A 24,180-nucleotide genomic window follows, 5' to 3' on the forward strand; every position below is an offset into this window, starting at 1 on the left:
ACGCATGGCCTTTCATTTTTAAGATCCCAGAAACTTTCGTACACATATGTACGTGGAACTCTTTCTTTGGAAGATGTTGGATGAATGTATGGTGTGATCTAGCTGGTGCTTTGTGTCTGCATGGAACAGGTAATCATAGGACCACCAATCTCTGCATCGATCTATCTATGATGGCAATGTTAGAACACCCGGCATGGGAACGTTACCATGCCAACTCTGCAACCCCCATAGCTTAAATGAATAAGTTTGGCTGGAGCCGGTATATCCCTCTTGGTTGAAAATACCCAAATAAATAGCGGCATGGATACGAGATAGAATCTATCTATGCATGTTGTTTTTTTCCAACCTGCGAAGATGTATATGTGAAGAAACCCCACCAAACTTGAGAGCAGAGCTCACTCTCTTCCCCTTCCCTCGTACCCTTCTCCCTTCTCGTCCCAAAGCCCTGCACCTGATGGGGAGGGGGGCAGGGGACTGATGGGTAGGGAGGCAGGCAGGACGGACGGGAGCAAGGTTCAGCTTGTTAGCGACGGATATCGGTCCAAAACTCAAATCGAAGGTAGAAACGTTGCGTGATTTAGAAACAGTGGAGATTTTCTTTCTAAGAGTGGGGCTAGAGGGAGCTCATAGTTTAATTTGTTAGGTGCATGAGTTAGAAAGTAAAATATTGGCATCATATATATAGGCAGTGTTCACTGCTCATCCTGCGAGCCTGGCTCTCTTAACGCACGTGAACCCGGCAAACTCGGCGACGCAGCAGCCAACTTGTTGCGTCTCCTCTTACATATTTGTCGGAACGAATCTCAAGTTCTCAAACTAGGCCAATGAGTTCCAAGCAACACGCAAAAGCTGGACGATCGAGAGAAAGTCTATGGCATGGCGACCTTGGAACGCGTGCCTTGAGCCCTTGACTTCACCATATCCTACACCACATGCATGCAATGAGCATGCGGTTGCAGTACAGGAGGGCACACTTAACTTAGGAGTAGCAGCTAGTGTTATAATATTAGGATCAGCTAACCGTGAATTAGCTCGGTAATTAACCGACTAGACAACAATGTTTGACTAATCTAGATAGGAATCAAGAGAGAGAGAGAGGGAGAGCCGTACCCCCCGTGGACGAACCGGCTTCGCTGGTGTTGGCCATGGGGTTGAGGAAGACGTGCCGGAGTCGTGGACGAGGATGAGCGGGCGGAGGCGATGTCGTGCAGCGGCGGCGGCACTTGGTGCAGTGGCGCCGACGTGGACGCAGAGGCGGCGGCGGTGCTCGGCGTAGAGGCGACGGTGGCACTTCCCGAGGCTTCAGCACCTCCCCTTGGATCGGGTCGCTAGGGTTTTAGGTGGGGATTAGGCACGGCGACGAACTTCGTGTCCCGTGCCCCGGCCCCCACCTCTCTATTTATTTTGGCGCTGCGCGACGGGGCCCACCCGCCATTGGGTTGGCGGTGCGCCCCCGATCGGGGCGCTTAACCGACTCCGGATCGGTCGTTGGACCGATCCGGGGTTTGAGATCAAACTAACATTCTCCCCTTTGATCTCAACATACTTACTCACTTCTTACGTCCGATTTCATTCAGATCAGTGTATCGAGCATGCCTCGTCTCAACAGTTATTACCGCTGGATTAACAGCCACAACGCACTTTTCTGTTTGAAATAGAACCGTACTTTTGGGCCCTTACTGTCCAGGAATCATAGGCTTTCCCGTAAACCCATGCCGGCTAAGTGTTCTCTGAACACATTGGACGGTAAGCCTTTTGTGAGCGGATCCGCTAACATTTTCTTTGTGCTCAAATACTCAAGGCTGATTATATGATCCTGGATTTGCTCTTTAACAACATAAAACTTTATGTCGATGTGTTTGGCAGCTCCACTCGACTTGTTGTTGTGAGCGTAAAATACTGCAGGCTCATTGTCGCAGTACATCTTTAGTGGTTTTTCTATGCTGTCAACCACCTTTAATCCGGGTATAAATTTCTTTAGCCATTTAACCTGCCCCGATGCCTCATAACAAGCTATAAATTCTGCATACATCGTAGATGATGCAGTTACTGTCTGTTTGGAGCTTTTCCACAATATAGCTCCACCTGCGAGAGTAAACACATAACCTGACGTGGATTTTCTATCATCCTTATCTCCCGCAAAGTCTGAGTCTGAATAACCCTCTATCACTAGAGATTCAGATCTCCTGTACGTTAGCATGAGGTCTTTCGTTCCTTGCACATAACGCAAAGCTTTCTTTACCATTTTCCAGTGTTCTATCCCTGGATTACTTTGGAATCTGCCAAGTATCCCGGTGACAAAAGCTAAGTCAGGGCGTGTACATACTTGAGCATACTGTAGGCTTCCGACAGCTGAAGCATATGGTACCGCTTTCATCTGATCGATTTCGTACTGATTTCTGGGACATTGAAATCTCCCATAGCTGTCGCCCTTGACTATAGGAGCAGGTGTTGGCTTACTCGAATGCATACCGTACTTCTTTAGTACCTTTTCTAGGTATGCTTTCTGCGATAATCCTAAAACCCCCTTGTTTCTGTCTCGGTGAATCTCAATTCCTAAAACGAATGAGGCTTCACCTAAATCTTTCATATCAAACTTTGAGGACAAGAATTTCTTTGTCTCTAATAGCAGATCAATATCGCTGCTAGCAAGCAGGATATCATCCACATATAAGATAAGAAAAATAAATTTTCCATTCTTAAATTTCGCATAAATGCAGTTGTCCTCCTCATTTTCTTTGAAACCAAATTTTCTTACGGTTTCATCGAATTTTAAATACCACTGTCTGGAGGCTTGCTTTAACCCATAAATGGATTTCTTTAGATGACATCCCATCCTTTCTTTTCCTTCCACGACAAAACCTTTCGGCTGTGCCATGTAAACGTTCTCATAAAGATCCCCATTGAGGAACGCCGTCTCTACATCCATCTGATGTAATTCTAAATTATAATGTGCCACTAACACCATTATAATTCTGAAGGAATCCTTGCATGAAACAGGAGAAAATGTTTCATTATAATCTATCCCTTCTCTTTGCGTGAAACCTTTCGCCACAAGTCGCGCTTTATATCTTTCTATATTCCCTTTGGAGTCACATTTAGTCTTGTAGACCCATTTGCAGCCCACTGTTTTGGCTCCTTTAGGAATTTCTTCTAAATCCCAAACATCGTTGGTACTCATCGATTTCATTTCGTCTTTCATGGCTTCCAACCACTCAGACGAATGAACGCTTCTCATGGCTTCTTCAAACGAAGTGGGGTCACCCTCCATCTGAATTTCCTCGCTATTATAGATTTGATAATCACTCGAAATAGCGGGCTTTCTTATTCTTTGAGATCTTCTCGGTGCCTCAGCTATCGGCACTTCCTCCTCTTGGGGCTGCTGTTGCTCCCCCTGATGCGCGGCTATCGGTTCTATCGGATCCTGAAGGACAGGTTCCTCGTTCTGACTTGTCGCCGCAGCTGGGGAACTAACAGCAGGTGCTGGCACCGTAGGTGATGCAGCAACTGGTGAAAAACTAGCAACAGGTGCTGACACGGTAGGTGAAGCAGCAACAGGCAACACGAAAAAGGGATCTTGGATCATCGGAGTAGGTACGAAAACCCGCTTCTCTTCAAGATCAATCTTCCGAGCTACCGTGCTCCCCCTCATCATCTGATCCTCCAAAAAGACAGCGTGTCTCGTTTCTACGAACTTTGTATATCCGTTAGGACAGTAGAAACGATAACCCTTCGACTTTTCCGGATAGCCAATAAAATGGCAACTTACTGTCTTAGGGTCTAACTTTCCGATATTTGGATTAAATACTTTCGCCTCAGCTGGACAGCCCCACACATGTAAATAGTTTAGTGTGGGTTTTCTCCCTATCCATAACTCGTACGGTGTTTTGGGCACCGACTTACTCAGTACGCGATTAAGAATATGAATGGCGGTTTTTAACGCCTCCATCCACAAATTAATCGGTAACGTGGAGTAACTTAGCATACTTCTCACCATATCCATTAAGGTACGGTTACGTCTTTCAGCGACTCCATTTTGCTGAGGCTCGCCCGGTGTAGAGTACTGGGCTACTATTCCATTTTTCTGTAGAAACCTTGCAAAAGGTCCAGGGACTTGGCCATACGGGGTGTGACGACCGTAGTACTCACCTCCACGATCAGATCTTACTATTTTTATTTTAAGATTTTGCTGATTCTCTACTTCAGCCTTAAAAATCTTAAATTTATCTAACGCTTCCGATCTTTCTTTAATTGGATAAATATATCCATAACGCGAATAGTCATCCGTAAACGTTATGAACGAGTCATAACCGTCCACGGACTTTATGGGAAATGGACCACAGATATCTGTGTGCACTATCTCCAAAACCCCTGAACTGCGTTTAGCTCCTTTCTTTATTTTCTTAACGTACTTTCCTTTAATGCAATCGATGCAATATTCTTCATTTGAAAAATCTAACGGATGGAAAATATTTTCTTTGATTAATCTCTCAATTCTCCCCCTCGAAATATGGCCTAAACGACAGTACCATAATTTCGCTGAATTTTCGTTGTCGCATCGTTTGCGCTTATGACTTGCGTCGTTAGACGTGCGTTCAATACTTGTGGTATTGCTAACAGAATTTACAGTCTCATGCATAGGCAACATATAAAGTTTGTCTTGTCGGATGGCAAGACCAACACACTGACTTTCAAATAAAATCTCACATTGTTCTTTGCCAAAATGGCACTTATAACCATCATCTGCCAAACATGATACTGAAATTAAATTTCTAGACAAAGAGGGTACATAAAGAACATTATGTAACTGGAGTTTAAAGCCGTTCTCTAATTCTAACGTGAGTTGACAAACTGCTTCAACGTCGGCTCTAACTCCATTGGCGACTTTCAGCCATCTATCCCCTCTTTGTAGCATCGTCTTTGTACTTATACCCTGCAAAGAATTAGCAACATGAACAGTTGCACCTGAGTCAATCCACCAAGTAGATTTAGAATAACTTACGTACAGGGTCTCATCGATAAATGTGATAACATCCTCACCTTTCTTAATTAAATGCCTTAGAAAATCTGGGCAATCTTTCTTGTAGTGTCCCGTCTTGTGGCACCACATGCATTGATCCTTTTCAATGTGTGGTTGATCTTTCTTCGCACCCTTGCCCTGGTGAGTCGAAGAAGAAGAAGAAGAAGTGAAACCTCGTTTGAACTGAGGTTTCCCTTGTGGCCTCGTGTTTTTATCTGAAGAGTTGTTTCTTTTGTTGTGCCTAACATAGTTGAGCGTGTCACCATGCGAGGCTTTGAGCCTTTCCTCTTCTTGCACACACATCGCAATGAGCTTCTCTAAGTCCCATGTCTCTGGGCTGATGTTGTAGTTAACAACAAACGTCTCAAACTCTTTCGGCAGAGAAGCCAGAACCAAATGGACAACAAAGGCATGAGGAAGCTCCATGTCCATAGGTTTTAGCTTAGATGCCATATTGCTCATTTTCAGTATGTGCTCTCTCACACCACCGCCAGTGTACTTATCATTAACTAACCTCTGAATCAGAGTCTGAGCATAAGCTTTTGAAGAGCCAAAAAATTGACTCTCCACTTTCTTTAAGTACTCAACTGCGGTGGGGCAATCTGGGATTGCTCCCCTGATACTGTCTATGATGGAACTTTTGATAACCATCAAACACTTTCTGTTGGAAGAGATCCATTTTGCTTTCTCAAGATCAAATTTCATTTGAACACTTGCATGTTCTCTCTGACGAGCCTGCCAAGCGGCAGTCGTCTCTTCCGGGTCCCTCACCAGTTCCGCAGGACAAACGGGAAACGGTGAGGTGATGGCGAAATCGATATCTGACAATGCAAGAGCCACTTCTAGCTTCTGCGCCCACATCCCGTAGTTGGAACCATCCAACGGCGGTATAGCATTAATGAAGGTCATGGCATTAGATCCTGAAATTTAAATCAAGAAAGGTGAGAACTCCTTTTATAAAACAATAATTGCATATCTCAATTTAACGTTGGTCAATATTAAGATATACAATTAACTAGCTGCATTAATTCTAAAACACCGTTGGGCAGAATTAGAGCAAATGCATGGAAAACTTACTTAAAAGATTATAATATTGCTATTATCAACGTTGGTCAGAAAATAACAATATTATAACTATAGAAAACTGAAAACTGACTGGAAAATTGTAATATTGCTATTATCAACGTTGGTCAGAAAATAACAATATTATAACTGAAGAAAAAATCTGAAAACTGACTCCTTTAATTATAATATTTCGTTGGGTCTAAAATAATTAAAGGATATGACGTAATTAAATTGGCAGCGGAAAAAATAAATAGTTCTAACTTTCAGAAACTTTTAACTTCTTTCTCTCTATAGAAATTATCACGTTGGTGAAAATTGAATAGAGATTGAATCATGCATTAATTAGTTAAAAGTGTTTCTGAGAAAATAATCAAAACTCACTGTGCAGCCGCCCAAAACAGATCAAAATCGAGCCCAAAACGGCCCAAATGGGCCCGGCCCAACGCGGCCAACGCGCGCGCGGCGCCCACCCGCGCACCAGGCCGCAACCTGGGCCTGGGCCGGGAAAGTGGCGTCCCGCCTGGGCCTAAAAAGGCCCGCGCACCCGCGATCAACTTGCGGCCGTCGGATCTCATCCGACGGTCACGCGGGGGTTTCGGTGGATCAAAACCCACCCCCGGGCGCGCGCGTCGCCCTAACCCTAGGGCATTTCTTTCCTGCTCCCCGCAGCCGCTCCTCCCTCCTCCTCTGTCCTCCGCGCGACGGCGGCCGAAGGTGTGGCGCCGCCGCGGGCCTCCTCGCCGGCGAGTGCGCTCGCCTGGATGTGAGCGCACCGCCGTCGAGCGGGCTCGGGGTGGCAGGCTGGCCCACGCATCACGGCGCGGTGGAGATCCGCGAGCTCGGGATGGCTCGGGATGCTTCGGTCCATCTGAGGTCGGTGGAGCGCCGGAGCGCCTGGGCCCCGGCGGCGCTGGCCCGTGGAGCGTGGAGCTCCCGGTGGGAGGTAAGATCTTCTTTCTTGGCCGGGTCAAAAAATTAGGGTTAGGGTTAGGGTAGGGGATCAGGTTTGGGCTCGGGTGCCGGTGTACTTGCACCCCGAAGGGTTTGATCCTTTCTTCGCTTTCATGCTTTGCATTTTCATCGATTTGAAAACAAATCATCTCCTTCTAATTGCTTCGGATTGCTAACCCGAGACTAACTGCGCTTAGGGAGGCTAAACTGATACCATTGTTATAATATTAGGATCCCCTAACCGTGAATTAGCTCGGTAATTAACCGACTAGACAACAATGTTTGACTAATCTAGATAGGAATCGAGAGAGAGAGAGAGAGGGAGAGCCGTACCCCCCGTGGACGAACCGGCTTCGCTGGTGTTGGCCATGGGGTTGAGGAAGACGTGCCGGAGTCGTGGACGAGGATGAGCGGGCGGAGGCGATGTCGTGCAGCGGCGGCGGCACTTGGTGCAGTGGCGCCGACGTGGACGCAGAGGCGGCGGCGGTGCTCGGCGTAGAGGCGACGGTGGCACTTCCCGAGGCTTCAGCACCTCCCCTTGGATCGGGTCGCTAGGGTTTTAGGTGGGGATTAGGCACGGCGACGAACTTCGTGTCCCGTGCCCCGGCCCCCACCTCTCTATTTATTTTGGCGCTGCGCGACGGGGGCCCACCCGCCATTGGGTTGGCGGTGCGCCCCCGATCGGGGCGCTTAACCGACTCCGGATCGGTCGTTGGACCGATCCGGGGTTTGAGATCAAACTAACAGCTAGCACTTGGATCGTCGTCAGAATTGTATTGATGATCAAACAACATGTAAACAACACATGCACGCTCAATTTGCGTGGAAAACAGGGAGGAAACTAAACACAACAGCTGGAAGGCTTTATTGGACTTTACCTTTCCTCAACAACAGCAACAAGAACAACGGCAAAAACACATCGAAATTAACAGTTTAAGCACACCATTAATCCTCTACATCTCTCCCTCCACCATCATCTCGGTGGTCGTCTTCTGGATGAGCTCCCACGCGCTCCGGACGTGCCTCTCCTCCTGCGTCGACGACCCCACCGCGAACCGCAGCACGAACTTGCGGCCGACCACCGTGTGCGCCAGGTACGCCTTGCCGGTCTTGTTCAGGCGCTCCATCAGCTCGCGGTTAGCCTCCTCGACCTCCTCCTCCGCCATGGCGCCGTGGGGCCTGATCCTGAAACAGACGAGCGCGAAGTTCCTCGGCACGACGACCTCGAACCGGTCGTCAGCGCGTACGAGGCCCTCGAACATCTTCGCCATGGCGACGTCGCTGCGGATGTGCTCCTGGAGCTTGGCGGCGCCGTAGGTGCGCATGACCATCCAGAGCTTGAGGCCGCGGAAGCGCCGCCCGGTGCCCACCTGCATGTCCTTGAGGTCGGTGACGATGCCGGAGTCGCTCACGTCGTTCTTCAGGTACTCGGGCGTCGTCTCCAGCGAGTTGGTGAGCCGGTGCGAGTCGCGCACCCAGAGGCAGGTGCAGTCCAGGCACGTCATCAGCCACTTGTGCGGGCTCATGCTGATGGAGTCCACGCGCTCCACGCCGTCGATGTGGTGCCGGAACTCCGGGCAGATGCACGCGCTGCCGGCGTACGCGGCGTCGATGTGGACCCAGGCGTTGAACCGGTGGGCGACGTCGGCGACGGCGCCCACCGGGTCCACGGCGTTGGACGACGTGGTGCCGACCGTGCAGCAGATGTAGGTTGGCACGAGGCCGGCGTCGACGTCCGCCTGCATGGCCTCGAGCAGCCTCGCCGGGTCCAGCGCGAAGTTGTCCTCCTCGCGGGTGGGGATGGAGCGGACGTTGGCAGGGTCGAACCCGGCGAGGCGGCACGCCTTGAAGAACGTGGAGTGGGTCTGGTCCGCGGCGTACACGGCGAGCCGCGTGATCCCGGCCATGCCGTTGGACCCGATCCGGCGCAGCGCCGCGTCACGGGCCGCGACGAGCGTGACCAGCATCGCCTCGCTGGTCGTGCCGAGGATGACTCCGCCGCCGGTGCCGCGGCTGGCGGCGCCTGTGCGGTTCATGAAGCTCGGGGGCAGGCGCAGGAGCTGCGCGAGCCAGTCGAGAGCGAGAACCTCCATCTCGGTGGCCGCCGGCGACGCCTGCCACGTGAACCCGACGCTGTTTATCGCGGAGGCGATGAGCTCTCCGGCGATGCCGGCGGCGCTGTTGGTGGATGGGAAGAATGCGAAGAAGTTCGGGCTGGCCCAGTGCGTCATCCCGGGCACGACGGCCTCGCGGAGCTCCTTCATGGTGACATTGAAGGGTGCGGAGCAGGTGGGCGGGGCGGACTGGAGCAGGCGACGCAGGTAGCCGGGCTCGACGTTGGGGAGCACGGGGAGGGACTCGACGGACTTGTAGTAGTCACAGATGAAGTCGACGGACGTGTGGAGGTAGGAGCGGACGTCGTCGGCGTTGAGAGGCTGGAAGCTATCGACATCGGTAGAGAAGGTGGCAGGGTTGGTGTCAAGGCTACCCATGGCAACGGACGAGTGGGTTACTACTTCTCGAAAAAGATAGCAAACTCGATTCAGATGGAGCTTGAGATCGTTCAACGATACTGCGAGAAGGAGACGACACAACGTAGCAGCTAGCAAGATCTCAAATGGTGAGACTTGGAAGCTGGACGTTGCGTGCCGTGATCCGTTAGGGTAAGAGGGTTTATATAGGCTAGGTATGGATCTGGGAAGAAGAGAGCGGAGGAGGGGAGCGGCGTGGACGGCCGCGCGATGGACGCGCCGTCCGAGCTGGTGATCGGCGGTGAGCACGCACGCATGTGGAACACGAAGCCACCAATCAGCATGAACACAATGGATGCAATAGGGAGAATGGAGAGAACAAGAGAATTCAGCACAGTAAAGCCGGACTGCTTGCAAGCTTCCCTGCTCCTTCTATTAAGTCCAGGACCCCGATCAGCATGTCCCGGCTGAGATACCCAAAGGCCTGGAATTTATCAATTTTCAGGCAACAGGTTGCGGAAATCAATGCCGAAACATCGAAAACCCACCTAGAAAAAAACATTAACGTGGGATTCACAATATTATGTTTCATCATGTTCCATTCTCATCTATAACATCTAACAGTAACATGTTAACATCTATAACATGGAAGAATAACATCTGCGACACTAGAAGACAACACATACAACATGAAATATGTCATCTGAAATGGTTGAAAAAAATCAGATACCTGGGCTCCTCCTCCACTAACTGTGTTTAGCACTCCCTTCACTAACTGTGTTAGTTTTTGTCATGCATGGTTTAGCACTGCAAATAATGTAAGCTGTTTAGACAAACTTTTTTAACATGATCCATCATTATATGAAAAATTACATAAATTCATTAGACACATGGTTTATGTCATTAGATTAATTTGTCATGGGAAATGCTATTATGATATATAATGTTTACGATTTATGGTATATTTTTAACAAAATTGCAAATCAAAGCTAACAGTGTTTTTATGAGACTGGAAGTTTGTTTCAATCAGAGTGTTAGTTCAGAGCAGCATAGATACATACATACATACATACATACATATATATATATATATATGTATATGTATATATATCCTTAATCCATCCGTGCAACCTTCTTCTTGCTCATTGAACCTATTTTTCTTTTTAATAAGCCCATATTTCGATAGAGGGAATTATGCTCAAATCCATAGGTCATGAAAAAAATGCATGAAGCAGTCCCTTCATAAAAATGCATGCATATATACTTCTTCATAAATGCCTCTTAGCTAGAAAAGTGGCAATGCAAGAACTACTGAAAAATATAGGTGTTCACTGCCGGATAAAAAAAACAGCTTAACTGACTATATATTGAACTGTTGGTACGGTGATTAGTCCGATGAAGCTCATTAATTACAGTCTTTATGTATCACAGTGATTGTGCTAAGAGCGATTGGATAATGTATTCATTCTGACCCTCTTTATCTAAAACTTTCTATGGTTATTTGAGCATGCGTCTCCCTCGGTTCCTCAAATTTGACGCCTATATTCTCCATCACAACGTCAGTGTTTACCTTGCTCCACGCCCACTGCACCTTCCTATCTTCAACACATTTACGATTAAAGTAAAGGGCTGTTTGGAGTGCCGTCTAACCCGCCACGGCGCGCCACACTTTTTCCGCCGCAGGTGTGGCGGCCGTTTTGAGCGCCACAAGTTAGGCATGCTGTGGCGGGTTAGGCGGCACTCCAAACAGCCCTTAAATCTGAGTATCCATGTGTGTGCCGCGCCGCAGTTGGGACCACGAACTGGCTTCTAGAAGGCTGCTACGCCCTATTTTTTCCCAAATAAATTTAGTCCACTTGCAGGCTGCTATGGCTCATTTTATTAGGTGTTCTGGATTGATGGACAAACCCAATGTAGATAGATGATGGGATGGTCTGTCATGGGTTAATCCTTGCGAGAAATATGGACCAAACCATTCTGTTTCTAATAATTAAGCATGTGATTTGAAAACTTTAGCTTAGAAGTTGATCCGTAATACTTTTCCCTACGCCGGTTATACCGACCGACCCTTTCCGTTGGTAAAACTTTTTACAACCCTTTATAGGTCGGTATATGGCCTATACCAACGACTGATCTGGTCACCGTTCCAACGGTAACACTGTATATTGATCAGTAGGGGATTCTCCCCTCCTGTTGCATCGAAAAAATATTCCTCGTTACATGGGCTGACTGACCAATGACACACCGACTACGTGAGCGACGTTCTGTATCACCTAGTAGTGTGTGCATGGAATCTGCTTAGGAACATGCAACTAATCCAATGACAAGCTAAGCTTTGATGTCACAAGCCAAGACTACTCGTACGCTACGTGTGATTGTGTGTTCGAACCTACTACTCGTGACACCCTGGATTATGGTTTTCATTTAAAGTTTGGCAGCCTTACGAGATGTTTGGATCCAAGTGCTAATGCTCAAAAATACTAAACTTTAGCACTAGCCTATCCAAATATCAGTGCTAACGGGGTGGGCTAAATTTTAGCAAAGACTCAAAAACTTTAGCAGGGATAGTATAAGTGCTAATAGATGCTAAAATTTAGCTCATCCAAACAGACCCTAGCATCCAAACGCAATTAACAAGTTTTAGAATAGCATATGCATTATTTCGTGGTTCCGCGTACACTGTGCGAACGAAGCCGATGCTTTGAGTTGCGACCATTCACAGCCCAGCAGGCGTCATTCGATCCATATGTATCAACACATCAAAAATGAATAGTTCCATGCATGTCTGACAGTAGTTATTTAGTCTCATAATTGCAATACGTTGTATCAGGTGCCGGCTAATTAGCATAAGTGATCTGCTAGTTCATTTTGCATAATTTATATCACACATGTAGTGCTCCATTTGCCAACATGGAACTGATTAGTTGAATCATGCAATATATATATATATATAGTCTCATGCAGCTCTAGCTGACTCTTTGTCGAGCTTGAGCTGTCACGTATGTGACAACTGGGGGTTACCATAATCCTCTAACCTGAGCTCCTCTAACCTTGGGACACTGACGTGTGGGTGCGGACCCACGCATCAGTGATCAGGGACCAACGTTAGAGAAGAAGCTTCGTCCTACATAATGTGCTGTGTGGCACTGCGCACGAATGCCATGCATGCATGCTCGCTAATAACCACCATCAAGTTGTTGAGTGCAATCCTTCCAGTGTGTCTTCGCTATGTTTACGACCCTTATCAATCATTATGTCCATGCATGATGCCCCAGTTGACTTCAGGAGGTGTGGAGGTTAGATAGGATCGGAAGAGTACCTTCAGAAGGCATGCATGTACACAGCTGGGGCTGCTTATTATAGGTGCTTAGTTAGATTCTATATGGAACCCTAAGAAAGAGCCAGTGATCTGCTGTATCGAGCAATAATTGCACAACTTGTCTTACATGAGATCGAGAAGCACAACCACATGCAACTTGTATATAAGTAAGCAATGCGTGCATCACAAAGTTCACAATACCCACCAGATCGAGCAGCCGGGGAACCATAGAAATACACGCAACAATTTCACCTCAAGTCAAACTAATTTCTTAGGACCCACACTCTTTGACCTGTCAGGAGTAGTTAGCCCATCAAGAAATAAACACTCATAGATCCAATCTATTGTTGATTCATCCATGTGTCACCCGAAAATGCGAAAGTATGCTTTAGGGCATGTAATAATGTAGTAAACAATTAAATGATTCTTTTGGTTGATAACATATTTTTTTCTAGCAGCATGCTGCTTTATTATATAAATGTGAATGGCATTCTAATTAATAAGATGATCTGATTCGATGTAAAACTAAATGTTCTCATGAAACCATCACATGTGATGTGAAAGTGCAATGCTCATCTGCATATGCCAATATTCTTAAATTAAACAAAATGCATGTAAGGTTCAGTTCCACAGGATGTAGTCTCTGCATGCGGCAATGTAATTAGCTGGGATGCAATTGAGCTAGGGCTACTAAGGCCTGTTTGTTTGCCCATGAGATTATATAATCCAGCTTAAAATCTGAAAAATAATCTCACAAGGAAACAAACACTCTAACTCATTCATCAGATTATATAATCTGCGCCTTCTAAATTATAATAATCCATAAGCCGCTGAAAATATGCTTATTTCAGATTATATAATCCATCACCTATAAGTTAGATTATATAACCTTGTTTGTAAACAAACAGGTCCTAAGCGCATTTATTCTATAAATGTTTGCTGGCCCATGTGCCTTCATGTGTGGCAAGTTTTCGTTTTCCCTCGATCTAGTCTCCTCTACCTTGATTTGGTCCTTATTTTGGATCACGTTGCCTCTATTAGGTAATTAGAATAACCCTACAGAAGTAAGGGTATGTTTGGCATGGTTCCAATTCTAAAAAAAATTATGAAGTTTTTGAAGCTGTTTATACCCAACTCCATAAATTCTTGGAGCTCGAGTTGTAAGTAAATCAAGGGTCTTTTGTAGAGTCATTATACTTTATTTTAGATTTAGAATAAAAATATAAAATATTTCGTTTTGTTCTACAAACTTCAGCTGCAGCATGGATCTCAGAGCCGGAGCTATGCCAAACGGACTCTAAATAACCTTTCAAATTTTGGGACTAATAACTTGATAGACGCACATTAGTGAGTGGCCCATATAAGTGATGGGCACTTTGCAACCGGTCACTAATTATTGGTCATGACCAGTCGCTTATGCAAGTCGTGAGGCCGCGCCACGGCCCGTTAAATGACACATGATACAGTGCTCTCATCGTTGATGGGCTTTAACCCTATAACATCATCCATCACTATTATAGTAGTGCTATGTTCAAATGTCACAGATCTGTCTCACATCATACCCGTCCCTTATGACTCGTAGTATTCGAGAAGAGAGTTGCTATACAAATACACACCCATATAAGGATATGATATGCCCCATTAGAAAGGACATGAACGTAGTAAAGGTACTATGATACTTCAAGGATCCAAAAAATACAAATACAGTGCACCATCATAAAAGAAATACAAATACCGAGGGAGAAGCAGAGACAGAGAACACGATGATGAGACAGAGAACCTGCGTGGGAGGAGAGAGTCGAGGAAAGAAGTCAGAAGTTGAAGGGTACGGCCATCTTTTAGCAAAGCTAACAGGTTGCCGTAGACTAATTGTGAGTTTGAGTAACGTCCCAACTCTCATGGAAGAGAGCTAAAATAGTGAAACGATAACATGTGAGCGATAACGAGTGGCACATAAGAAATTTTCTAATCTTTAAATGGCATGGGGCGCTATTCATCCGCCTGTGTACGCATCCCTCCGAATCATTTTTAATGGAATTCTCTTTCCCCGCAACTTTCTATGTTAGAAAAGGATACAACTTATTAGCACAACTTCTCTTCGTATAACTCAAATTTTTTTCCTAAATCAAACGACTATTCTGTATTTTCGATCGGGTCCCTTCACGTGGTCGCGCTACGGTTAATCTGGATTCTTGAAAGGTTGGCAAGGAATAATTCTCTCAGCAAACCATACGCTGACACGCTCACACTTCTGCCTCTTCGACCTGAAAAGATAACATGACTCAGCTAGCAGCAGCGGCAATCTCCATCGCACCCACGGCCAAATAAACGGCCTCCACCAGTACAACACTGCGTTACCATCACAGAAGGGAATCCATCCCACGGAGCCGGAGCACCTCACCTACCACTTGTTACCATAGCTGGCGTCGCCTCGATCTCACCGGAGGGTCGCAACAAATATGGCCCGCAACGCCGCCGCCGCCGCCGCCACCCTCCTCGTAGCCGTGTCCGTCTACGCAGCCGCAGCCGGCGCCGCAGTGGGCCCGCCGACGGCCGTGCTGCAGGAGACTGACGCCGCCGGCGTGGAGGAAACAAGCAGCCTGCTGGCGGTGCACCGCGACAGTCACGAGGAGGTGGAGGAGGAGGACATCAAGGCTGGGAGGCCTCGGCGCGCCACGGCCGGCGACGCGGCAAGCTTGGTCTCCGCCGCTGACGAGGAAGGCAAGGAAGCTGGATCCGACTGGGGCAAGCCAAAGAAGCTGGACGACGACGGCGGCGACAAGAACGATTCCGATTCAGACTCTGACTCAGATTCAGGTTCCGACTCTGACTCAGGTTCAGAATCTGATTCCGACTCAGACTCTGACTCTGACTCTGACTCTGATTCTGACGACGACGAGGACCACAACTCCAAGCACGGAAGCAACAAGCATCCGGCTCCCGGGAGGAAGGGAGCTCCCGGAGTTCAGCCCGATGACGAGCTGCCTGAAATGGTGATCAAGGTGTGAGCTTTTCGTGCTTCTGCATAGATGGATCATCATCCATCATGAACAAATAAGCAGGTCGATCAGTAGATGCCAAGCTTAGAACTTTACTAAGACGTAATCCTAATATTATATAATGCGCGGTTGCACTCTCAATAGTTGAACCTTATGAGCAGAATGTACCGTGTGTTCTGTTGCAAACATGTGGATCCAGCATGCTCCTGCTGCCAGTTGCTGTAGGATAGTTCAGCAAATATATGTGCTCAGGCTGCTCTGTTTCTAAACTGCCATGGCAATCTGCATGTGTTGGTCCTAGATATTCAGACAAGGAGAATTCAACTGTGCAGCATCTGAGCACACAGGGAATAGCTAGTGACTCAACTAATTCAACTTTGGTTTCAGATAGAAAAGATTAAAACAGCTGTTTAGAGCTGGAGACCTCAATGCCAAAATCAGAAACCTAGGTTGGGGTCGTAACTCAACTAATGACTGGTGCTTGGAGGTGTCAGGATTAAAACATTGTGTGCTCCTACACCTGAAACTACAAGGAGATCAGTAATGATACGTGCAGTGACTTGCTGGCGATGGTTGCAGACTAGTAAAGGTTGTAAATTGGTTTGGTCCTAGTAGCTGTTAGAACAACCAATGTTAACTCAAGCAAGCACATGATAAGGCTGAGAAGAAACACACAGCGAGGATGAGCCAAGGGATGAAGCAACAAACCCCAGAGGAGCGCACGCGATTCCTTATGGCCGCATAGTTGCTCCGCGCTCCTATCCTGAGCGATTGCCGGTGGCAATGCTCTTGAGCTCTTGTACCTGTCGAGCTTCTGGATGGCCCCGTGCCCTCGGGGAATCCCAGTCTCGATTGGGCGGAACTACGAGGCGGCAGGCCGGCAGCGGTGGTGCTGGGCTGCTGGCCGCGGCAAGATCGCGCCGGGAGGAGGAGGGCGAGTGTATATGGGCTGCATCTATTTGTTTTTTTCGGCCCATGGGTTTGTTTGGTTCTCGTTTGGATCTGTTAGTATTAACGGGCCGAACCAGTATTCACCGTTACTTAGCTGGTTGGAATCCCCCCTCAAAAAAAAAACTTAGCTGGTTTGCAACTTTCCGTTGCGATTTGAGTGCCCTCATGTTTGAAAGCCATGGAGCCTAGTTCTATACGAACGCTGGAGGTGGGGAGGTAGAATATGGAGACTTGGAGGAAGTCGAAAGCAAAGAAGGCATCTCGGCTACACGGGGTAGATTGTCGAACATCTTTGCTCTAGCGTATGTGGAGAAGACAAATCTCTTCAACTGGCAGCAGCAAACAGGCCACAACCTTTACCTTCGCGCAGGTGCAATTTTATTTACAAAGCAATTAATCCGTTCCTGCTAGACCCATGTAAAAATTTGCACTTAAATCCGGATCCACGGACTCCTCACAATTCAACCTAACTCTTATTAATTTTTAGTTTAAAATTATATAAAAATAGAATCCCATCTGGATCCGGCACAAAATTTCACCCCTGAACGTCCTCCCTTCGAGGCTCCGAGTACGAGCGATAGGACCCCTACCTCTGCAGCACCACCACCAGCGGCGTCCCGATCCGCCGTGTCCGCGTCGGAGGTCGACCGCAAGGTCCCCCAGCGCGGTCGGGATATGCGCCCGGCACATGCCCGATCTTGGCACGCTGGACGAGTAGGAGCGGATGGCGTGGCTCGGAGAAAGGTACGTCGTCGAGTAAAGGCCATGGGGGGCCGAGAGAAGAAGTGGCATGGAATACAAGTAAAAAAAGCTCGGCCACCACCAAACGTACATGTCCTCGCTCCTGTGTAGGATTCTCGCCTCTTTCCTTGAGCAACCTTCGTCTGAAATCGTCATGACAACCTTGGAGTTGGAGCTTCATCGCGCCATTGACGGAAATGGCAAACCGGCGACTTGCTACTGACTTGCTATTCCCGTAATCCCAAGCCTGATCGTCCTTTAAAAAGTCTAACACCTCGCTCCGTCCGTACATGGAGTGATGGGGATGGAGACAGGAGCAAAGGCACGGTCCCAGCATCATAACCACCTTGCAGCTAAAGCATGCTACCGACTTAGTACGTATTTGCTCGGCAAGACCAAGGCTTTAGAGGCCATTTCATCAGGAATTGAAGGGCGCTCGCCGTTGGCATAGGCAACTTGCAGCAGGAGCCGGCGCTCAGGCGGCAGCGCGTGACCTTAACCCGGAAGACCACCGACCGCTCCAACACAAGATGGCTCGCCAGAAGGCCGGCCAGACCAGACCTTTGGTTCAGATCACAGGAGCCGACGCCGAATCATCACGAAGGTTATTTTCCAAAAAAAAGAACAAAAAGTCACCGCGGAGGACGGCGATGGCATGGCGCGCCCTGCTCCGGTGCTCCCTCCCTGCGTCGTCGCTGCAGCACACACGGAACGGAACGGCGGTGATAGCGCCATGCCATTCGGTGTCTGCGCCGCCGCATTCCCCCAACAGCAGGCGAGGGCGAGGACACTGGATGGATAAGCGGATAAGGTAAAGAGAACCGCACGGCGTACGTGCACACGCACATGCGCCACAGTACTAGTAGCCCTGCCCTGCCGTCCGTCCAAATTTTCCATGTGAGAAAAAGGCACCGTGTTTTTTTTTAAATGGCCTAGCTACAACACGTTCCTTTTTAACACAAATAGCATGGGTCCGCACATAATAGGGTGCTAACTCCCTTCGTTCTATAGGGTTTAGAGCAGGTGAAGGGGCGGATGTACAGGGGGCTCCTGCCCTTCCTACCGGCCTAACGCTGTCTCCAGCGATATCGTCCAAATCCCATCCTCTACATCCTTCATTTACAGAATTCTCTACAAGATTCTCTCCTCTATATCTCATTTCTCTCCAACAACGTTCTCTAAATCTCGTTCTCTATACATTAAACCCTATATTAGAAACGTATTTTGTTCCAAATTTTTGTACGTACGTATTTATCATACCTCAAACGCTATGGATATATTTTATTTTTATTTAATTCAGTGTTTGAAACGTAAAGAAAAAATAGAGAAGAGCAGAGAGAATTTCTATATATAGAGGAAACGTGTAGCGTTCTCTATTTTAGAGGACCATTTAGAGAATGCTGCTGGAGCAATAGAGAACGGAATCTTCCTCTATATATAGAGTACAGAACGTTTTACAGAACGCTGCTGGAGACAGTCTTAGACTGTCCTCCCTAAGTCCTCCAAGCAAATTTTTGATATGAACTAAGGAGAGGAAGAAGAAAAGAGAGAGGAGAAAGAAGAAAAAGAGGGAGGACGAGGTGGACAAACCTCTCCTAATTTTTTAGGCTGCATCCGCCGCTGAGCAGGTGGTGACTTACAGTGTCCTAAATTTTGAAGCAAAACTCAATTTCAGATACAAATTTGACAAATTACGCATGGTATCATAGATTTTCAAACAACTCCATTTATAAGACCATTGACAAATCACGCGTGAGCCTTCGTTCCATGTGGGGACACGATCGTAGTTAAATTCATGCGTCCTTGAATTAAAAGACTTCTAATTTCTCGCATGTTCCATTCGGCCCCCTTGACTAATGTATATCCACGCACAAAAAATAGTAAAACAAACAAACTCAAAACTATTCCTGCCGTTTGAACACCACACAATGGATGTCAGAAGTAGCATGCTCATACAAAAACTAAAACCGTCACGGCATGGAGTCAAGGAGGTAGGAGCAGGTCACTATCCCCGCATCGCCGTGCAGCTAATGCAACGCCAACACTTTGCCCATTGTTTGGTCCGGCATGGCCTCTCCCTCTCTTTTCTAGAAGCCGTTTCATGAGCTTTCTGGCAGCGACGGCGACGCCTCCCGTTTCGTGCTCAGGGAGAGGATTAGCAGCTTGCCGCCTGTCAATTAGTGCTAAACAGAGCGGACAATTTAGAGGTGGCAACGCTTGCTGGAAGTGACATCAAACCCCCGAGCGAAACAGAAAAGGCATGGAAGCATTGGCAGGATGGACTTCTCATCTATCCTGGTCAGGATTCGATTGCCATCATGGGTTGGAATCCCGGCTTTCCACACCGGGACTCTCGATATTTTCTCACCAGTTCTGTCCACGACCACCCCAAGAATTCCTTCTGTTCTACAAGAATTCATGGTCTAGTCCGACAACAGTTGAATCAATAGGACTAGTAGTCATGAGAGCTCATCATGGAGCTACATAAAAGGTATCTATCATCCAGTTCACATCCCAGTAGCATTAGAGGATAAACAAATATATATGGTGTAGTGTATATATTACAGCGCATTTCGAAAATCAAACCGAACCGAAGGTCCAAGACTCCAAGCAAGCCCTAAGTGTCAGTGGAAAGTGTATCTATCCAAGAACACCAATATAATGGCCATCTTAAAATGCAGAAAAAAAAGGGGTAGATCTCAATGCACCAAAGAGGCCAAAACCGCTCCATGCTTCCCTAATTTCTACACATACTAGCAGTATGCATACATGTCCATGAGGCACCTAGGCGCAGTTCCTAAAGGCTAAACCATCACTAACATACAAGCTACTACAGATATTTGGTCCTACATATCACTAGTGCTTCCAAGTTCCAAGAGGCATACACGCGGAAGACAATGGGGAAACTACCAGTCTCAAAAAGATTGAACTCTGCAGCCATCCTTCGAAGCTTCTCTTCTTATTTGTTGACGAATCTCATCTCTGTACCTTTGGCGAGTTAATGTTCGAGCGGCGATGTAGGTGACTGAACTGCTAGCCGCTCCGACACCTCCGCGAGAGACGTGAGGTTGCACTTGATCACGGCCTCGACAAAGTAGCATGTCTCATCCTTTGTGTTGCCTTCTGGCACATCGACCACAAAGGACTCAATCACAAGCGTCCCTGGCCTGCCGTCAATGCTCTCCGGGTGGACGGTTATGATGGATGAGTAGTTCTGAAGAAGTGGCAACACAGCTCATCAGTATGGATCAAAGGATATGCTTTAAGCAGGCGTAACGATCGTAAGTGTAGACATGTGCATGAACAAAACCTTCGCTTCGCAATCAAGAGACAGCAAAAAAGCTCCTCAAAGTTTCACATTGCAAACTATAAATCCTAGTGACTACTAGATGAAGAACAGAGGGAAGTAGCGACGGGGCCTAAGATATAACCTTCCATACTACTCTATCTGATAAGAAGTCAAAACAGTTCGCTAATTTCTGATGGCTAAACAATCATGGGAAGCAAGGTAAATAGGTGAATGGCTTATCTCATCTTAACTTGATAAGTAAATCAGTGATGATCTGTCGAGAAGATAATTGCTTTATTGCAACAGATAGCACGTGCAGAAAGGACTGATTAGCCAGTTTTTATTTAGATCCAAGAACGTTTAGGATTTAGCTCAAAATGAATACCAAAACATAAGGATTTGGATCGGTCTTCCAGCTCCCAAATAGGAGTAAGATGCTATCTAACCTGACACAAGTCACAACGCTGACACAAGTCACAACTCACAAGAAGGAAGATTTCTAATATCGGAAGCAAACCGAGTGTATTTCGTTCATAGCATCAAGTGATCACTATGGTATCAGACTTGATTGCAATACCATCGAACTTGCAGCGAAGTGGTAATAAAACAAGCAAGCAACTTCCCAAAAAGGAAAAAAAAAATGGGTACAGTAACAAGCAAACAGGGCGTAGTATGTGGAACAGGGCATGTGCAGCAGAACGGACCTGGAGCCGGTGGTCGCCGCCGACGAACTTGACGCCGAGTATGTGCTCGTCGTCGTCGAGCTGCTCGAGCCTCTCGGTGCTGGTGGTCGCCGGCAGGCCGGTCTTGACGTTGACATCGCGTAGGCTGCCGATCTCTAGCTGGTCCCCGCGCACGACGCAGCGGCTGACGAACGGCTTGTACCGCTGCGGCTGGTCGAAGCTCCGCACCAGCTCCCACACCTGCGATCAATCGCCGTATCAGCACCGCCGCACCATCATACTCGACGCAAACAATTGCGCAGACGCGACGCATCGATCGGGGACTAGCACATCGGGAATCGAACAAGGAACACCGGATCCGGGAGGAACAGCAGGCGGAGCCTAAAGCGAACCGATCCCCAAGTGGTACTACTTTCTATCCAACCACCGCAGCGAGAAGGGAAGGAACGGAGCTTACGAGGTGGACGGGCGCCTTGATGTGCTTGACGAGGGTGGAGCTGCACTGGTGGTCGGCCGGCGCGTGGCGGTGCAGGCGCCGGACGTGGTCGGCCTCCCCTCCGCCGCTGGCCACCGCGGGCGGGTCGCCCGCTCCCAGCCTCCCGGCCCCCCGCGCCGCGGCGCCGCCGCCGACCAGGCCGACCATCTTCTCGGCCTCCTCCCGGACTTCCTCCCTCCTCCTCAGCGCCTCGCCCGTTCGGCCGTCGCCTCGCCTCGCCTCGCCCGTTTACTCCTCGGCTGCTTCGCTCGCCTGGATGATGATGATGAGAGGAGGAGGAGGAGGAGGAGGAGAGAGAGAGAGAGAGTGGGTTGGGTTAATCGGTTTGGTTGGTCTGCTTCCTCGCACGAGCCGGCCGGCGGGTACAAAAATCTGCGGGCGGAAGGTGGGACCCGCCCACGAGTTATCCATGCGCGGGCCCCGAGGCCGGGGGGAGGGGAGTGGGGCGCCCGTGCTTGCGTGGGCCGGGTCCATGGACCACGGGCGCGCGGTGGGTCGTCGTTTCGTTTGCCTAGCCGGCCGGGAGGGCTGACCCGCCGACTTGGATTGGATATTTTTGTCGGCTCGGGCTCGGTCGGTGCGCCACGGGAAAATATCTTCAAATAGCCATCCCATGCTGCTACTGCTCACGACTTCGGTCGAGAAATACTACAGTATGATCATGCCAGTTAGTCAGTACCGAGAAATACCAGAAAATGCGAAAATATCTCGAATTATGCTTGCGGATTTATGTCTTTAAGATATGTTTTTATTCTTTGATATTCTTATTTTTCAAAAAATAGCATGAGATTTACTACGTTGCGAATGAATGGTACAACCAGAATACTGCCCGGATAAGAATGCCCTGGGAGCACGAGCACCACACGAAGCGGTGCGCCGCGCTGGTGGGGCCCCTTTCTATTTTTCTACCGTATCTATCTACTGAACCTGCCAAAGCTGGTTTGCCGCACCGCCGACCGCCTGCCTTCATTGCTCGGCCCCTCACGGTGACACGTGGGCCACGTAAGCTGTACCCCACTTGTCAATGACGCGTCCGCCTCCATTCGCCCGCACCAGCAATCCGTCGCCCGCGCTTTTTCTAAAAGCTGGTCACCGGCCGACGTCCCGGTCCCTCCCGCTGCCTCACTGTCGCGTGGGGCCCACGCGGCCGGAATTATGCGCGTCCCCACACGGTGGTTGTTGCGGGCGGCGGCGACGGCGAGGCGGTCCTGCTGGGGGGCTGGCACCGCGTCGCGGCCGGTGCTTCACCCCGACACGGCAGGGGCGACCTCACGGCGGCGTCAGCACACATCTCGAGAGAAATGGCACAGCGCGCCATCGTTCAGGTCTCGATTTCTTCATTTGCATAAACTGTATTGTGCTTAAAAAAGGACTTCTCCGGACGTTCTTAAACTGGTGTACTGCAAATGTGCATGATTTATTTATGCCTCTTGGTTTTATTCGAAAAACTGCGTCCGGTCGAGACCACTTCGAAAATGGGACGCCAAGATTCCATTCTGCTCCCTCCCCCCCTCTCTCTCTCTCTAGCTTCTTTGCAACTGGCTCTAGAGCGCTGAACCTTTCGTTTCCTCGAGTGGCCGACGCCTTGTTATTTTGTTCACAAAACCGGTAGAGCAAACTGTGCGGAAAATGGATTACAGAGATATTGGCAGTAGGATCACGAAAACAACTGTGATTGTTGTCACAGGTGACAGGTTATCTGCAAGTGGGATCTGTTTGCCCTTTCTTTTCTTTTCTTTTTGGGATGCAACTTGGCATTGTGACACCTCTCTACAAAGTAGGCATGGACTATGTATGGTCACACACCGCGATCGGTGCGGCGGCGTGGAGGTACTCATGTGACAAAAGCAGTCGATCCTTGTGGTAGTGTGACATAGTAGTAAATGGTCACGATGATGGTGGTGAGATCCACAATGCGGTCGTTTGCTTCGTTCACCACGACACGGCAATGGTGAGCTCGGATTGGTGTGATGATATAGTCGGTTGTGATAGCAACTAGCTCTAAGATATGATCGGTTTTTCACCTCAACACAACAATAAAACTACCACTTTTATTTCTTCTAGCCTTTAATGTGTTCTCTACTGTTCAAAGAACAGCTCTACTGTGCTCGGCCTTTTGAGTACGCAAAAGCACAACAGGATGATGGCAACTTGCTTTTTCAAGAAATAAGCGTGAGTGTTTACTAGCTCGATTA

General features: G+C 48.3%; 4 protein-coding genes across 4 annotated transcripts; 1 reads left to right on the top strand and 3 right to left on the bottom strand.

Annotated features, from left to right (window-relative positions):
• Positions 1-869: 869 nt before the first annotated feature.
• On the bottom strand, positions 870-7,493 carry LOC112884562. The gene is made up of 3 exons (XM_025949972.1): positions 7,370-7,493; positions 5,471-5,940; positions 870-923 (listed from the first exon to the last, which is right to left on the bottom strand). The coding sequence occupies exons 1-3, from the start codon at positions 7,404-7,406 to the stop codon at positions 870-872; spliced, it is 561 nt and encodes a 186-aa protein (XP_025805757.1). The 5' UTR covers positions 7,407-7,493.
• Positions 7,494-7,784: 291 nt separating this feature from the next.
• Positions 7,785-9,694, bottom strand: LOC112888143 (tryptophan decarboxylase 1-like). The gene has a single exon (XM_025954501.1). The coding sequence runs from the start codon at positions 9,526-9,528 to the stop codon at positions 7,990-7,992; it is 1,539 nt and encodes a 512-aa protein (XP_025810286.1). The 5' UTR covers positions 9,529-9,694; the 3' UTR covers positions 7,785-7,989.
• A 5,591-nt stretch (positions 9,695-15,285) lies between these two features.
• LOC112884563 (clumping factor B-like) lies at positions 15,286-15,834 on the top strand. The gene has a single exon (XM_025949974.1). It carries the CDS (start codon positions 15,286-15,288, stop codon positions 15,832-15,834), a length of 549 nt encoding a protein of 182 aa, XP_025805759.1.
• Positions 15,835-20,035: 4,201 nt separating this feature from the next.
• LOC112886747 (abscisic acid receptor PYL5-like) lies at positions 20,036-22,315 on the bottom strand. Its single transcript, XM_025952729.1, has 3 exons — positions 21,947-22,315; positions 21,511-21,729; positions 20,036-20,731 (listed from the first exon to the last, which is right to left on the bottom strand). Exons 1-3 carry the CDS (start codon positions 22,130-22,132, stop codon positions 20,516-20,518), a joined length of 621 nt encoding a protein of 206 aa, XP_025808514.1. The 5' UTR covers positions 22,133-22,315; the 3' UTR covers positions 20,036-20,515.
• Between the last annotated feature and the right edge of the window lie 1,865 nt (positions 22,316-24,180).

Source organism: Panicum hallii, chromosome 3, assembly GCF_002211085.1.
Source record: "Panicum hallii strain FIL2 chromosome 3, PHallii_v3.1, whole genome shotgun sequence".
NCBI classification, from domain to species: Eukaryota; Viridiplantae; Streptophyta; class Magnoliopsida; order Poales; family Poaceae; genus Panicum; species Panicum hallii.